The sequence below is a fragment of the Nelusetta ayraudi genome, unplaced genomic scaffold, assembly GCF_046127955.1.
Source record: "Nelusetta ayraudi isolate G7.1 ecotype Tasmania unplaced genomic scaffold, CSIRO-AGI_Nayr_v1 ptg000072l, whole genome shotgun sequence".
Lineage (NCBI taxonomy): Eukaryota > Metazoa > Chordata > Actinopteri > Tetraodontiformes > Monacanthidae > Nelusetta > Nelusetta ayraudi.
The window spans coordinates 749,131-765,088 of NW_027466122.1; the positions used below are offsets into that span (position 1 = coordinate 749,131).

Consider the following 15,958-nt stretch of genomic DNA (forward strand, 5'->3'; position numbering starts at 1 on the left):
CCAAGACTAGAAAAGAAATATACATATATTTATTTATTTATTTTATCTGTGGACTTTGACCTTTTCTGCACACAAGCCTGCATTTCAGGCTCTAACATCTTGGACATTTTAATTTCACAGCTCCAGGTACTAAAAGAACACAAACTCGTGCCCTTTCGGAACTCTGAATTGGGAGCTATAAAAAAAAGAAAGCAGCCGAGAGTTTAGTTTTTCTCTGTCTGTACTGCCTTCAAAGTAAAGCACAAACACTTGACAAGACGGACAGAACAGAACAAAGTGGCTGTCGCTCAGACAAATAAGCAGAAGCAGCAGCCGCAGCTGTTCTGCGTCTGTGTAATTCCCCTCGGTCCAGTATAACTTCTGCAGCCAGCTCCTGCGGCACAGGCAGAAGGTCAAAGGTTGAAATTAAGGACGGATCACGTGCGGAGGAAACAGAGGGAATTATGAAAATAACTTAAACGAAATTACTCTGAGGTATGTCGTACCTCGTCCAAACTTGTTGAAGATGTGTTGCCAAGTTGAAGGGATTAGAATTGTGTGTGTGTGTGAATTTTGGGATGTATATTGAAGCGTCAAGAGGTTCAGAACTTCAGCTAAAGAAGATCTGCGGTTACGTCTGCATTAAGTGTTCTGTTGCAGAACTGCGGCTCTCTGCGTGAGTGATGGATGACACTCCCCCTGGTGGTGGAGGCCGCGCGTGTCCACTCTCTCTCCACCTCTGCCAACACCCCCGCACGCAGGGAGTGCACGTCAAGGTTAGCGAGTCAAAAACAAGATTAGGGGATCTCATTAGGTGGCCATTGACATTCTGTATCATTCTATTATGAAGCACTCTAATCGGGGAGCAGAGGAGCCGCAGTGTGACCCGCCGGTGCAGGACTCACACACACTGTGTGTAATCATCAATTACAGAGAACAGCGAGTCGGACGCAATGTCACACCGCTGCTTCTACACTGAGGCGAGTGGGTGGTCAGGGGACTTTTGAATTGTTGATTTAATTCACCTGCAACTGTGGTTTTTCTTGAAGCATTTTCTTCGTAACATAGGACTCTACGAGTCTCTGCAGCAGGACCAAATCCCACAGTTTCTTTGACTAGTTCCAGTCGGTTGCGAGGGAATCACATTTGAAGTGACAACATTTAATTTAAATCAACTTATAAAATGCATTACTTTCAAACGACTCAAGCTGCAAGTTTGCTCCTAATGCAGCAATATCCATTGTCAACACTAGAGGGCAGTGTTTGATCGCAAAACATTAGCGCAGTGAGACTGAAGATGGCTGATGCAGATTTTGACTTCCCTTTACAATATAGAGATCTTTCAGACGGCATTACAATCTGACGCTCAGACTCTCCTGTTGACAGTGAACCAGAGGAACCGAAACGTCTTCTAAAGCCACTCTGTCAACCAACAGAGGTGACAAACAAAGAAGAAGGTCAACATGAAATAAAACTTTACAACCTCCCTTCCTGTCTCCTTTCTTCTTCACCCTCCTCCGCTCACTCTTCTATTCACAGACGATGCATTTAAGTGCATTTAAGCTGAGGAGACAATCAGGACCAATGAAAACTATTTGCATCATCATCACCACCATCGCTGTCGTCCGGCCAACCTTAATGCCGTTCCCTTCTCTGGCTGACGTCCAGCTCCTGGAAGAGAAAGGAAGAGGCTGAATGGCACCCTGCAACACCGTGGCCCTGAATGTGAAAGAAGGTTTGAAGTCATTTCTTCTCCGCCCCGGCAGAAGCCTTTAGAGAGGAAATCTAAACGTTCCACACCTTGGTCTCATTGAAATGACATCACCGTCCTTGAATTCAACAGTAATCCTGCGTGATGGTGAAGGGACAGGAACAAAAGCCGGGCACTCACTGATTTCAGGAAGTGTAATTCGGCGTTGAGCGTCTCCCTCTGGAGCTCCAGCTCGCCGTTGTCGTAGCTCTCCAGCTCCTCCCTGAGCCTGGCCAACAAATCAAAGCAGGCCGAGGCAGGAGAGACTTCAGAGGGAGCCAAACAAACAAGAGCCGCTTTGCTGTCTGTCGAGTCTTCCCAATTTTGATTATTTGGTCTTTGAATTGTCTCTGTATTACAAACAAACTCTCCAAAGATACTGTCAAGATGTGCATTAAACAGGATATTTAGCCCTCTGTTTACAGCCTCCAGCTAAAACTGGTGTTGCACTGGACCTTCAACATGTTTGGAAGAGGACAAAAAGCGAGGCAGTCTTAGAGGGCGGACTGAGTGAGCCAGTATATTGAATTTTAAATAACCTAGGAACTTCAATAAGCTTCGAAGGGTTTATTGATTTTAATTCAGAGTAAAATGCCAAATACTCACGTTACAATATTTACAATGTTTCGCACTGTCTATCATGAGAGACGAAAAATGTACTCTTACAAGTGAAACCATCAGGCTGCGGTTCATTGAGTTCGAAACCCTGACTGTAATTTCACTGCTGTGGCAGGTGTTTGAAAAATCTGTTCTGGGCTGCACAACAGATGAAAAACCTCCACCTCTCCTTTTTATTTGGAGTTTATGAAACAATAAAACAACTGAGCAGAAATTGTATTTTGCGCAGTCTGGAAACCAACAGCGTCTGTGTGTGTGTGTGTGTGAGAGAGAGAGAGAGAGAGAGAGAGAGAAAGAGAAGAGAGAAACAGAGGGGGAGGGAGGGTTCTGATTGTGTGTGTGTGTGTGTGTGATTTAGATATGTAGCAAAGCCTAACATGAGTCTTTGCAAAATATGTAGCTGATACGTATCAATAGAGAAAATCTAATGGATCAGAACACACACACACACACACACACACACACACACACACACACACACACACACACACACACACACACACACACACACACACACACACACCATTAATCCCAACCGCAGCTGCTGCACTCGTCAACCTCTTTGTTTTTACTGCGCGGTGGTGAACGATGCGCGCCGCCGTCCCACGCAGCCATCTTCTGAACGCCGACCACTTTTTAAATCAGCCAAGCACTCGTTCAAATTGACGCACGCACTCAATTCCCACCAATCAATGAGCAGAGGTTTAAATGTGTGTTTTGCGGAGACGGTGCCATGGCTGCAGACAGGATTGATGGGTGGGCAGCAGGATGGATGACTGAGAGGAGCCCTCGCTCTCCGCCAAAGACACATCCTCAGCACTTCCCCGGGCTAATAAAGCAGCCGTAACAAAGGGGCCGGCGTGCTTAATGAGGCTGATGGATGAACTGGCCCGGGTCAAAGACACGTTTGACCACAGGCAGGAGAACTGAAGGGGGCGGGTGGGTTGGAGGGCACCGCACGAGCGGAAAGTAGACGGACAATAATGGAAATGAAAAGACAAAGATATCTTCCGACGTGGCAACGCTCCTGTCACGCTATTGATTTGATACTTGTGAGTTTTGTATGTGTTGGGTGCCTTTCATTAGGTTACGGTAAATGTATTTCTTTATTTTATTTTTTTCCAGGTCTGGAGTGACTGTTAATCACTGGACATCCGTAAGACGGCAGGGAAGATATTACCCAAAGTCGTGGCATCAGCAATAACAATGACCCTCCTTTCCTGGAACTCTATTGATCCGCAGCCTTTAATTAAATAAAGGAGGCCTCTTTGTGCAGAAACACGGGCGGACTGGCACTCTCGCACCCGTTTCAACGCAGGAAGTTCTCGGATCGTATTGGACGGATTGGCTACCTGAGGCGCACCCTGCCGCAATGAGAGGCCACGCCTTAAGCAGCTCTTTACAAATCATGTTGGCTTTTCATTGCCTTATTGTTTGGTGGATATCAGCTAATAAAAGGACACCTGAGTGTTATTTTTATCTGACCGCTGCCTCTTTTTTTTTTTTTTCTTCACTTCACTTTCTTCACTTTAGGCTTGGATAAGCTTATTTAGTGATTCTATAGCTATATAAAAAAAATACAGGTGAACGTGCTCTATCTTTTAGGAAATATGATTATTTGTGGTTAGATAGGAAAAATAGCAATAACTTATCATGTTGCAATTCTTTTTGACTGATTATTTTGTATCAAGGACACAGGGTACACACATTAGGTCAGTGTTTTTAATGACTAAAAATCAGAATGCGTCTTAAAATTGAAAAAAATTATTAATTGGCATCATTCATTTGTCATCATTGCAAATACTGCCACAATGACACTGTTGCATTGCAATGTGTAGAAACTCAGCCCATGTTAGTCGACTAAGCATGGGAGTGTTTTGTGTTAAAGTGATTTATTTTGATGCTCCTCACTCATTTCCTGTTGCAATCACATTAGCCTCAGTCGTACTCAGCTCCTCTCCTCTCTCCTATGAACGAAACGCTCGGCAGTTTGACGCCTTAATTAAGCCAAATGGCCTTAATGTGCTTTTATTTACACTTGCGGATTCTGGATGACAGCCAGCACAGAGAGACGCTGCTCTCTTCAGCACTTCTCACGACGTGACTGAGCTCCGCCCCCGTGAGGAGCGCCACCTGTATGCGGCTGTCGACTGTTCAGCTCCGGCTTAAACTAGGGGCTGCTTGACTTAAAGGCCCCTTGTTATGTAACATTCTCTTCAATAATAATTACAATCACCGTCTCTTTCATATCTATTGCTGTAATTTCTAGAATGAGTCACTGATACCTACCCCCAGGTTAGCGACCACACCTCCACACAAGTGTTGGCTCCGCCCTCTGAAACCAACTTGTGTCTGTCCCAATACAAGCAAGCGGAAGGTCTAACTCAAGCATATTAGCAGGAGCATGTAAACAGAGGGCTTTAACATACTTTTGCTTTAAGATCCACAGATTTTGATTAATTACACAAAAATTGAGTCCAGGATGAAAAACTAATCCCTTAAAGTGACTCCAAGATGGGACGTTTGTGAGTGTTTACTGGTGGCACTGAGGACTAAGCCTGCGAAGAAACACGTGACTGACATGTTCCATCTCAATGGGGCATAAACAGCTTATTAGAGGCACTCAAAATCAAACAGGTTCTATTGAGCGACAGGACGGAATTCCAAACTGTCAGTGCGCATCCCGCGCCGGAGAGTGTAAATCTGTCGTCGGCGGCCGATGCCACTCACTTCAGACAGGTCCTGTCAGTCTGGGGTTTCTGGCTGACAAACTGCCGTTCCGCTCTCAGCACTTCTGTTGCTGCCTGAGCTCCGGCCAACTGCTGCTCCAGGTCTGCAGTCGAGAACAATAAATCAAAGCCCCAATTACTCAGCCTCTGAACCAGAGGAGGCTCTGTTGCATTTGCTTGGGTGGCTGACGCGACCGCACAGAGTGTGGATTTAACTGTGCACCTTCACCTCGGCGCTGCATTCAAACCAGCATCAACACTAAGTCATCCGCTTATTTTTTTTTACGTTAACAGCTGTCAGGCCCGTTGCGCAGGTCATATCTCCGAGGCAGGACGTGTGGCGACACATCCGCGACAATGCAAGCTTTCACGTTCGCCGTATTACCAGCGTTTGTTTCTGAACACGTCCCAACACGAGTTTGTATTAAAAGGTTCCACCGCTGTTGTTTATCTGTCAAAGCAAAAGGGTTAAAAAAAAAAAAGCCAGGAAACAATTGGCCTGCAGTTCACGGCATCGATAAAACAACAAAGTGCACGAGTCGTGGGATAGGGAGGTTCATAAGCAGCTGGTAGTCGGCGTGCACTTTACCGCATTAGGTCACAGAAAATGAAGCTGCGGTATTCACCTGTCTGGACAGTGTCCAGGCCCTGCAGCTCCAGCTGGAGTCTCCTCTTCTCCTCCCGCACAGACCTCAGCCGACGGTCGCCGCTGCTCATCAGCTCCATCTCTGCCGTGTAGGGAAAATACAGAAAGACTGTGCATGACTCTCAGAGTTATTCGAATTCACTGTTCCTGCAGATAAAAGAAGAGTTTCTGCACCTCTGCGCAGCGTCTCCACCTCCCTCTCCAGTTCCAGGGTCTCGCTCTGCTTTCTGCTCTGGATCAGCGCCTCCCCGCCGCCCCCGAGGCTGAACTCACGGTTGAACCCCGAGATCTCCTCCAGGAACTCTTTTTCCACTTCTTTAGCCTCCGTCTTTATCTTGGCCTGGTATAAAAGAAGAGGATCATGAGAAAATGCCTCTACAGCCCTTCACACTGCTGCCGCTGCAGACGGCAGTGATTTGAGGCAGTGACTCAGCCGTGCAAAGAGATAACGCTGCTCCTTATTCAACTAAAAAAATACTTTGCAGAATGTTTATCCTAAATTCTTTGAATGTTCATTTATAATGAATTATTTCCCTCTCATTTCTGACCTATTCCCCTCAATTCCTTTTAAACTTGGCACTGTGTAACTCGTGGTTTCCACATAAGAATAGATTTATAGGTTTTCACACTGTTGCGTTTGATTGATGAGACATTCCCACAAACCCCACGAGTTCTGGCTCGTCGACATTCTCGCACGGCCAACACGCCAATTTCTTATTTATCTTGTTAGCGGCGTGCTTCTCCTCTTAAGGCAACACGGTCCGTCAACCCTGGCTTTCCTTTTACAGCCAGGAGTTAAAACCCAGAGTTCCAATCTCTTCGCAGTAGGTCCCTCAGGTGTTTGTATTACACGGGACTAATGAGATGTAAACGCTGCTGCAGGCCTCGACCCACCAGACGATCGCTGAGTTGGCGCTTCTGGCAGAGCAACTCTTCAATTTGCTTCAGCATCTGGTCCTGACATTTCTTCATTGCGTCACGCTGCATCCTCATCGTAGACAACCGCTGAGCCTGGAGCGCACACACACACACACACACACAGACACACAAAAGAGTGGCTCATTCAAGCCCCTGAACACAGTACTGTGAGCCTGTTATTCTTGGTACAAATGATGGCAGAAAAAAATTAAATGTGTTCAAAAAAACATACATTTGTTAACTCAGCAAGCTTAGCATGAACAACGCTTTTGGGATGATACCTAAGGTGCCGATTTCTGTGTTCTCAGCCCTTAATTCAAAGTGTCATGCAGAGAGTCGACAGAGTTTATTGCTGCCTCTACTGAAAGTGGAGGTGAACACTGTGTTTACAGCACAAGCACCAGCAGCTTTCCAAGTTTCCAAAAACACTGCAATCACCTCAAGACAGCTTCCCGTAAACTGAAAGGTGTGACATCATGAGAACTTGGTACGACGCTGCTCCGTAAACACGCAAAGTGTAACCGGGTTCTGTTCTCACACACAACAGGCGGTGATGGATTCTCGGGGCTGCTTGCTGCTATGATGGGACGAGCACTTTGATGAGCGCAGGAGGAAGTTTGCAACACTGACACTTTCAATATCCGACAGGTCAGCGCGTCCGCCGCTGGCATCATATCTCACACTTGCTGAAAGGCTCCACTAATGCTATCCGGTGGAAATTACACATTGATTCCACGGTGACACAAGGAATTTGTGCTCTCAATGAAATGAAAGTGGGGAGTTGATTGAGGGTTTTCGATCATAAGGCAGATTAGCTTATCAATATGCCAATATACACTTCCTCCCCTTGTATGTTGCCATCGCTCATGTCAGCACCATTTTCCACATAAAGATAAAACAAATCCACAGCTAATGGTGCCATTTACCTCCTTCCCCCTGGCTGACATGCAGCTTATATCCTGAGTGAGTGTGAGTGTTCTTGCTATCCTACAAGCATCAACTCTTACATATGCGTACTTCCTTGTTCATAAATAAACACTGAAGCAAACTGTTCACAAACAGTTTCAAAGGCTGCTCAGATTTAACCAAATGAAGGTGGTGACATTTCCATGTCTATTGCAGGCAAAATGACAAAAAACAAAAAACAACCCATAAACACTCAGTAAGTTTTTTGTTTGTTTGTTTTGGAGACTTACCTTTTTATCAAGTTCCTCGTTTGTGTTTTTACACTTTTCTGAGATACTCTTGATCTTCTCGGTGCATTTGGAAATGGTTAACTTGACTGATTTACATAAGGGAAATAGAATAGTAGACGTAAAGAGAATACCACATTTAACGAAGATTGTCACAACGTTTCATCTAACTGTGATATTTTAACGCTATTGTCGCATTTGAACGGTTAGGGTTTGGTTTAGCTCGCCATGTACATAAATACATAGTCCGTTTACGCTCTTATTGCTAGCTCAGTTAGCCGACAAGTAGCCATTCCAACCTTCTTTATTTCTTTGTGTCTGTTCATTTAATTGTTGTTCTGTTAGGAGTATCTGTTTAAAAAGCGTGTCCAAACTCATTATAGGCTGCTATTTAATTGGTCTTATTTTGAACAGAAGAAGCCAGTGTGCAACCTGCCGAAGGTAGGAGTTCAGTTAGCTAACGAGTTGACGCAAAGTCGACAGGAGCCAATCGCGGCGAAGTTAGTTGGAGGTTGGAGGTCGTGCGTTTGACGTCATTAAGACGAAACGTCTTTTTTTTTTTTCTAGATGTCTCGGTTTAAAAGCAATGGCTAATACAATATAGATACTATTGTAAAGAAGAACAAAAGAGAAGCGATCTAACTCGAATGTTTGTCTGTAGACGTAAAAGCACAATGATTAAAACACAAGTCAACCTACTTGCCTACCTGCTCTGTTGCCTTAAGGCTACAGTTGTCTAGCAACTCTTGCAAAGATTGACAGGCATATATGATGGAGCATAAGAAAAACAGGCAACTGACGTTTTGGTAAGACTGCTTTTGGAGGGTCAATATTCACTTGACTGCAATATAGTGAATTCTGCATCATCTTATGATGATGCACCTTACTATAATTCTGTTCGCAAAGTGGAAACAAATAAACCAACGTTAACTCATCAGTAAACTAATTTATCACCAGCATATGTTGTCACAAATAAAGACACTCGCGTTTTTCAGATGTTTTCAGGGGAACAATAAAATAAATAGAATATAAAATAAAGCCAAATTTCTCCGAAGTACCATGTAGCTTACACTTAACAGAAAGCTAATGCATGGGAGCATTTACATTTGTCACAGACGGACAGACTGCCCTCCTCCCCCCAAAAAAAGATTGGAAAAAAAAAGACCGCTAGGACAGAGGGTGAAAAAAAGTATTCCTGATCTGGTGCCACGAAACACATTAATGAGAGACATGTTAAACGAGCCGAGGACTGCATCATTCTGGCGTTCATTTGCAAAATTAATAACATATATTGATCGAGCCTGGTCATAAATCACCAAGGCCGAGACCCCCCACCTCCCAGACCACCCTCTGCGGCTGCCAGAACTCCCTGTAGGGAATTCAGCAAACAGCAAAGTCATCGAATCGTAAGCAGACGCTTAGCACCGCCGGGGGTGGGGGCTGCCATTTGTGTGTGTGTGTGTGTGTGTGTGTGTGTGTGTGTGTGTGTCCTGCAGTGGCGCTTTTGTGGAGCCAGCCGCCGTTATGTCATCTCAACTAAACTGGAAGTCGTTTTGAAAACTGACTGCACCTGATCGTCAGTCCTCTCATCCATTAAGATTCAAAATCTGATGTTTCAGCTCATTGCAAAATAATTGTCCTGCTCTGCCTCTTTCACTCCCCCCCCCCCTCCTCTCTCTGTGAAGGAAGGCGGGGTTGATCATCAGTGATGGAGGCCTCCATCCTTGATTGATCCGGCCTCGGTCTTTAGGATAATGCAGAGGGAGTGTCGTTGACATGGCACAGTCCCATGAATTCAGTCAAGTGGATTAGCCTCTGAAAGGACCTTATAGACAATCAATGAGACGTGGGACGACTTACAAGCCGTGTGATCATGCATCATCACTGTTATTATTAGAACTCGGCTTTTGTTAGGTGTGACTCGTTTTGACTGGATATTGATCAGACAAATTATATTATTTAGTAGGCACATTACCTGCATTAAATGTACACAGTTATTTTTCCCTTTTTTCTTTTGGCTCTGACCCTTTCCTTTCATCTGACCATCCGACAGATGGCGCCACCCTCACGGTGTCCAGTCCAATCTCCTTCCCAGACTTCCAAGCACAGTGGAGTTTTTGTTTTAATTATTTGTATTTGTGGTAAAACATATTTTGCAGGGGTGGTAAATTATGTCACGCCGGCGACACTCGTCAGCCAATGTTACGTAATCCCTCGCCCCTTTTTTTGCGTCGTCATTTTTGAAAATGGATTAACGTTGAAGCAGACTGGGAGGCGCCGCGCGCACGCTGCGTCAATTGCGCGTGTGAAGCCGAAGTGTGTCGATTCGCTCTGTCACGTCGGTAGAACTTCGAGTCGCGCGAATCGAACGTAGGGAACGCGAGCAGAGTTTATTATGGCGGAGTGAATCTCGTCGTAAAAATATACCGCGGGGTCACGCTCGCGCTGACCCCTGCCCGTCAGTGAGGTCACGCTGAAATTTTGGGGACCACACACACACACACACACACACACACACACACACACACACACACCAGCGTGTGAGAATGTTCCCTGAAAGTTTTATTCAAAAATTAGATAACAAACAAACACCATAAGAGAGGCAAGGTATAGGAATGATGTGTGCGCGCGACTCGGCAGTGACGGTGGTGCTGCTGCACATCAGTGACTGAGGGCACTTTAACGCTCACGCCGCGCCCCTAAAATGTATTTATGTATCTATTTTATTTATCTTAGTTCCCGTTTCGTCCCTAAGATAAACGGGGACTAGGTTAAGGCATTTGCACGCGAGTAAAGTAAACGCGCTGATTCCAGGTGCAGGTGAGGTGCGCTGGGGGCGCGCGGACACCCTCTCCCTTCCTGGCGAGCTGCACGCGCCACGCACGCAAGGGCAGAGCAGAGCAGAGCAGAGCAGAGCGGAGCTGCTGCGCGGCTCCAGTTGTGTGCGCGCTCCGCTCAGACGCACAGGCGCAAACACGTCCCAGTGGCTGGAGAGTTGGAGAGGACAGTGGACCCGCTGCCGCCGCCGCCGCCGCTGCTCCTGCTGCTGCTAATCCCGCCGATGATTTATAGTGCGGTGCGAAGTCCACGCACGCGAACGGTGGAGAGGGGAGAAGAAGAAAAAAAAAACCCCGCAAAGCGACCTTTCTCCTCACTTACCGTAAACCGCCAAGTGTGGGAGACGAGGCGCAGCCACTTCCTCCTCCCCCTCTTCCTCCGAATTCTTTCACTCTTTAATTATATTTTTTTTTATTGTTTTTTTTTGGGGGGGGTTTTGGAGGGTGATTTTTCTTGGTCTCCTTTCGCATGAGGCGAGCTTGGATCTGTTCTGCCCGGCGGCTCGCGCACTCCCGCGTCTCTTCAATGGATTCTAACACAGTGGAAGTACCCTGGGAATTAAACTAAAGTCGCCTCTTCTTTTTTTAAGATCGCAGTTTTCCTTTCCACATAGAGTTTGGGGGCTTCACGTGCAGAAGGAGACGATGATCCTCGCGGCTTTGTACGTCCTTCTGTCTCTTTTGGGTAAGTTCCACCCGCCTCGAGACCACTGACATGACACTTTGCCTTTCATGCGGCTACTTATGTTTGTCACGTTATTAAGCGCAATAGCCCGCGATTTAACCGGGATTATTGATCAGAGGCCGCCGAGCTGTGTGAAAAGTGTCCTACAGCCACCGAGTCCGGGCTGGAGCTCGGGGTGCGCGTGAAGGGAAGGCAGGCTTTCACTTCGCTGCGCGTCCATCACCGTGGAGCGCGATGATACAAGCGTTTAATTGCGACAAATTCTCGTACTGTGTGGAATTAAAATGCGAGGTGGATGTGGTCACTGTGCGTAAAGCGTGCAGACCACAGCGTCCACACTGCGCCCTAAACTTCCAAAAAAAAAAAGAAAAAGGAAAGAAAAGAGAGGGAGTTTTGTTCCTGAATGTCTTAATTGAAAAGTGGTTTTCTGTTTGCTGTTCTCAGACGTGTTGTCTCTGGCCGAGGAGAACCTGCGTGCGGGACCCAACCGGCTGGACTGCGTGAGGGCCACCGAGCAGTGCCTGCGGGAGCCGGCGTGCAGCTCCAAGTACCGCACGCTGAGGCAGTGCGTGGCCGGCGGCAAGGAGAGCAACTTCAGCATAGTGGCCAGCCTGGAGGCCAAGGACGAGTGCCGGAGCGCCATGGACGCGCTCAAGCAGAGCCCCCTGTACAACTGCCGCTGCAAGCGGGGCATGAAGAAGGAGAAGAACTGCCTGCGCATCTACTGGGGCATCTACCAGGCACTACAAGGTCGGCGCGGTTCTTTTCCAATTCAATATAATAAGTTTGATGTGTTGTTGTTTTTTGAGGGTATGTCCAATAAAAGAGAGGGCACAATATTACGTCTGTGTCCTGAGGATGTTGATAATAAAGGCCATCAAGCCCCCCAGGGGGTCTTTGTTTGGGTGGGACTGCTGCTGCTGCTGCCCCGCAGCTATAGTGCATGTAAAATGGATGTTCCCCCATAAAGCTGTATCCATCTTTTCTGGAAAGAGGAGGGAGGGGTGGGTGGGCTTTTGGGTCGGGGGTGTTTAGATGAGTTGCACAGGCTCCACCCACCCACACAGACAGCCCCACCCCCGGCCCCTTCCCAGCCATTTCCAGCTCCACGACCCCTTAAAAACCACCACAGAAAGGCTGAAATGTAGCACAGCGCACCCCATTTGTATAGCAACAGTCCCTCAACTTTCATTAAAAAACCTACACACACACCGCCGTTCACCCCCCTCCAAACCCCTCGCAGTGCCCAGCCAGGCACAACCACTTTTTTTTTTTTTTGTTGACCTCCTAAATCATTTTCCCTGAAGGTAATGGAGCGTGAAGCCCCTCAGCGCTGGCAGTGCCATCTTAAAGTGTTGATCTCATAACGGAGGAGTGGCGAGGATGACTTTTAGTCCCCCAGAAGAAGAAGAAAAAAAAAAAAAAACAGCGTGCGGGTCCCGTTTGTCAGCGCCGCGGACTCGCAGTTGCGCAACACAGCTGACCAACCTGCCTAATCAAGCGTGTGGCTGCGTGCCAGGCCAGATATCGACTGACCCAAATAACCCCTTGTCACATGCAGACCAGTGTGAGGAGGGGTGTGTGTGGTGGTGATGGTGGTGGGGGGTGAAGAGTGATGATAAACAAAACAAGGCCCCTCCATCCATCCCCTTCCTTCCTCCTGGCTCCTAATAAATCGGCTCCTCTTCCTCCTCTGGCCCTCAGGTAATGACTTCCTGGAGGACTCTCCGTACGAGCCCGTCAACAGCCGCCTGTCTGACATCTTCCGGCTGGCTCCCATCATCGGTAAGACTGAGGAGCTCCTCCTTTTTTTTGTTTTTGGCCCGCCCGGCCCTCTCCTCTCCTCTCCTCTCTGTGTAGAGACGTCGGTTCACCCCTGAAGCTGTTGCATGCTTTCCAAAGGAGGTTATCTGTGTTTTAACCCCCCCTCCCCGCCCCACACCCCTGGACCCCTCTTCCTGCACACTCTCTGCCTTTTCTCTCTCCACTTGTTCTCACCCCGGCGGGTGTTGCATGCTGGCTGGGACGGGGGACCCTCGGACCCTGGGACCCTGGGAGCCTACACGGGGAGATATAGTTCTGAGTGTCGTTGAGCAGAGGATCGGTGCTTCACAGTGCTCGTAGAGCGGCTCGTTCCTGTCGCTGCATTGGCTGAGGCTCCGGGGAAGAACACACTTGTTAAGAAAGGGAGGTGTGTGTCTCTCTGTGTGTGTTGTTCTATTCTGTTCTGTTCTGTGAAAGGAACTCAGAACAGAGAAAGAACATCACAGCCCCCTTTTTCTCTTCTTCAAAGAACCGCTGCTGGTGGCAGCGATGCCGACCCGAGCCCCTAGATGGCGATGTTATTCCCTTCTTACGCAGCCCAGCGATGCGGGTCCCACAGACAGTCGGGACTGTTGCCGCTGCTGCTGCTGGTTGTGTTTGAGATGCCGCTCTTCATTACGCCGTGTGCGGCTGATGAATGCCGTGTCCAATGCAAGAGGACAAACTCGGCCTGTTTCGTGGAGAGGCGTCTCTGCCTTTGTTTTCCTGTGGTGGTTTTTACATCACAATAGGATGATTTTTTTTTTTTTTTTTTTTTTTTTAACACAGAAATAGGGTGAGAGATGAGTCTTTGTGACACATAAAGGTTGGACATTCTTAGAGAGCCTCCTGCTTCTCCCTCTCTTTTTTTTTTAGAAGAATAAAACAGAGCGACCTCCAGTGCGTCACTGCATATTTTTTTAAAGCTCCCATGATTTCAGATCTGGTTTATCCGGCCTGAACTCCAGTGAAGTGGCGTGACACTAGTAGCCACTTCTGTTATCCGGTGAGGGGTATTTGTGCTTTTTGTGACTTCACAAATGCCCGATTTACAAAACCCTGCGTGTTATGCTTGGACTTGATTGAAAGCCGGCCAGAGTTGAGGACGGGCTGTTCTCATTTCCAATGGGCTCTCTGACAGTAGAGGCTACAATGCCACCGCCCAGAAAGGCTGGTAAAGTGACTTGTTGCGTGACGTGGGACCTTTGATTGCGACGTCTGGTCTCGAGGCAGACCAAGACAGACCAGAGACCACCAGTTATTTATCTGTCCCGGGGTCGCCGGGGGGTCAGATGTCGCGGTTGTGATCTGCGAGAGACGAGACGGGCGAGTTGCTGATTGGTCGTTTCTGCGAGGTGAGGGGCAGCCGCAGCCGTCACTCCGTAACAAAGAGACTGCTGTCTGCTCGACTCGTCACAAGTCAGAAGCCCCTCTGTTGTGTGTTGGGTTTTTAGAAGCTGAGAACAGGCGACTTTTTTTTTTCTCCTCCCCACTTTTATCATTTGGAACCTTTCAGCTTTAAAATCTCACTCTTCAGCGCTGCGACTTCTGTACTTTTGCAGCGTGGCTTGCGTACATTTTTTGGTGCAGGGAGCTGCAGAGCTTCGTCTGGGTTTGCCATTAAAGTAAAGTGAAGTAAAGAGCAAGACTTTTCCTTTGCTGTCTGCTGTTTTTTTTGTGGCATTTGAAAAGTCGAGATGCCTGGAAGAAAACCAGTGAGGGTCACTGCACAAAACACACAAAGCCGGAGGGGATCCTGCATCAGATCGTTAGAATCTAAAAGAAAATGGAGGGAAAACCCTGTTTGTTTGTTTTTATTCCTTTTTGTTTGGAAGCAGAAGCATAATGAAAAGTTTTCTCTGGAGAAATTAGCCCTTAACTTAATGCAAATTCCAGTCCGATCTAGCGCAGCACTTCATATCCAAGGCAGAGCTGCTAATATAAGAACACAATGAGATGTTTCATCTGGCGGTACAGTTTCTTATTACTCCTCTACATCACCTGCACATTTTATGTCATACTTTTCAATATTTGCACTTGTCAAAAACAAGGCCACACTCTCGGCCAGTCGTGAAGTTGGAACTCAGAGACAGAAACAGAAGTGCTCCCAGGTCACAAGTCTCTCTAAATGCGTCCCACGTCTGTGCTGCTGGCTGATCCCGGCTATATAGGAACAATAGGCAGCCGCCATCATCCCGTTAATGCCGTCATCGGCGGCGCGTCTCCGAGTGAAGCGGCTAATCTCCGGTGACACCCGTGCGCGCGGCGCACAGATGCTCAGACGCCCAAACGCTGTGCGCTCGGCCCCAAACACCTGTTCTGAAAAGGAACGCCCACCGGCAGTCAGTCTGATTGCATTAGGCAGACATGTGGGGGGTCTCTTCCCGGCCTCCAAGTGCTGGTTATAAATAAAATATATAAGTACCGTGTGTGTGTGTGTGTGTGTGTGTGTGTGTGTGTGTGTGCCACCGGCGTTTTCACGTTCAACATTTTTAAACACGGTTTTTAGAAATATTTTGGGGAAAAAAAAGAGGCAGTTAGTTCTTTTCTTTTTTCATAAAAGTCAACAAAAAATAACATCTGGAGTGCAGATTAGTAAAACGGTTGCACGACACACAGCCGCATGTTTATTTGGCTAATTATTTGAAAACAGTCACCGGCCGGCGGCCCATCGCTGTTCCACCTGCGGCGACGGGTCCGGTGAGTCACAGTTGGAGCACGCTCACAACTCACAACTTACGACTCACAACCGACTGGCACTGACGCGTGCAACCGAACTATCTGTGTAACCGACTTTATG

At 47.4% G+C, this 15,958-nt stretch overlaps 2 protein-coding genes across 3 annotated transcripts in view; one reads left to right on the forward strand and one right to left on the reverse strand.

Moving 5' to 3' along the window:
* Window positions 1–1,063: 1,063 nt before the first annotated feature.
* On the reverse strand, window positions 1,064–8,437 carry LOC142899432 (coiled-coil domain-containing protein 172-like). Its single transcript, XM_076042990.1, has 8 exons — window positions 8,133–8,437; window positions 7,837–7,922; window positions 6,617–6,733; window positions 5,897–6,062; window positions 5,703–5,804; window positions 5,078–5,180; window positions 1,871–1,958; window positions 1,064–1,650 (listed from the first exon to the last, which is right to left on the reverse strand). The coding sequence occupies exons 1-8, from the start codon at window positions 8,209–8,211 to the stop codon at window positions 1,615–1,617; spliced, it is 777 nt and encodes a 258-aa protein (XP_075899105.1). The 5' UTR covers window positions 8,212–8,437; the 3' UTR covers window positions 1,064–1,614.
* Window positions 8,438–10,534: 2,097 nt separating this feature from the next.
* Window positions 10,535–15,958, forward strand: part of gfra1a (gdnf family receptor alpha 1a) — a 55,296-nt gene continuing 49,872 nt past the window's right edge. The window contains exons 1-3 of one of the 2 annotated variants that reach the window (XM_076042988.1): window positions 10,535–11,355; window positions 11,800–12,105; window positions 13,060–13,140. In XM_076042988.1, the coding sequence (XP_075899103.1) occupies window positions 11,316–11,355; window positions 11,800–12,105; window positions 13,060–13,140 (427 nt within the window). In that variant the 5' untranslated portion in view covers window positions 10,535–11,315. The remainder of the gene's footprint in view (window positions 11,356–11,799; window positions 12,106–13,059; window positions 13,141–15,958) is intronic. The other variant, XM_076042989.1, reaches the window with a different exon arrangement.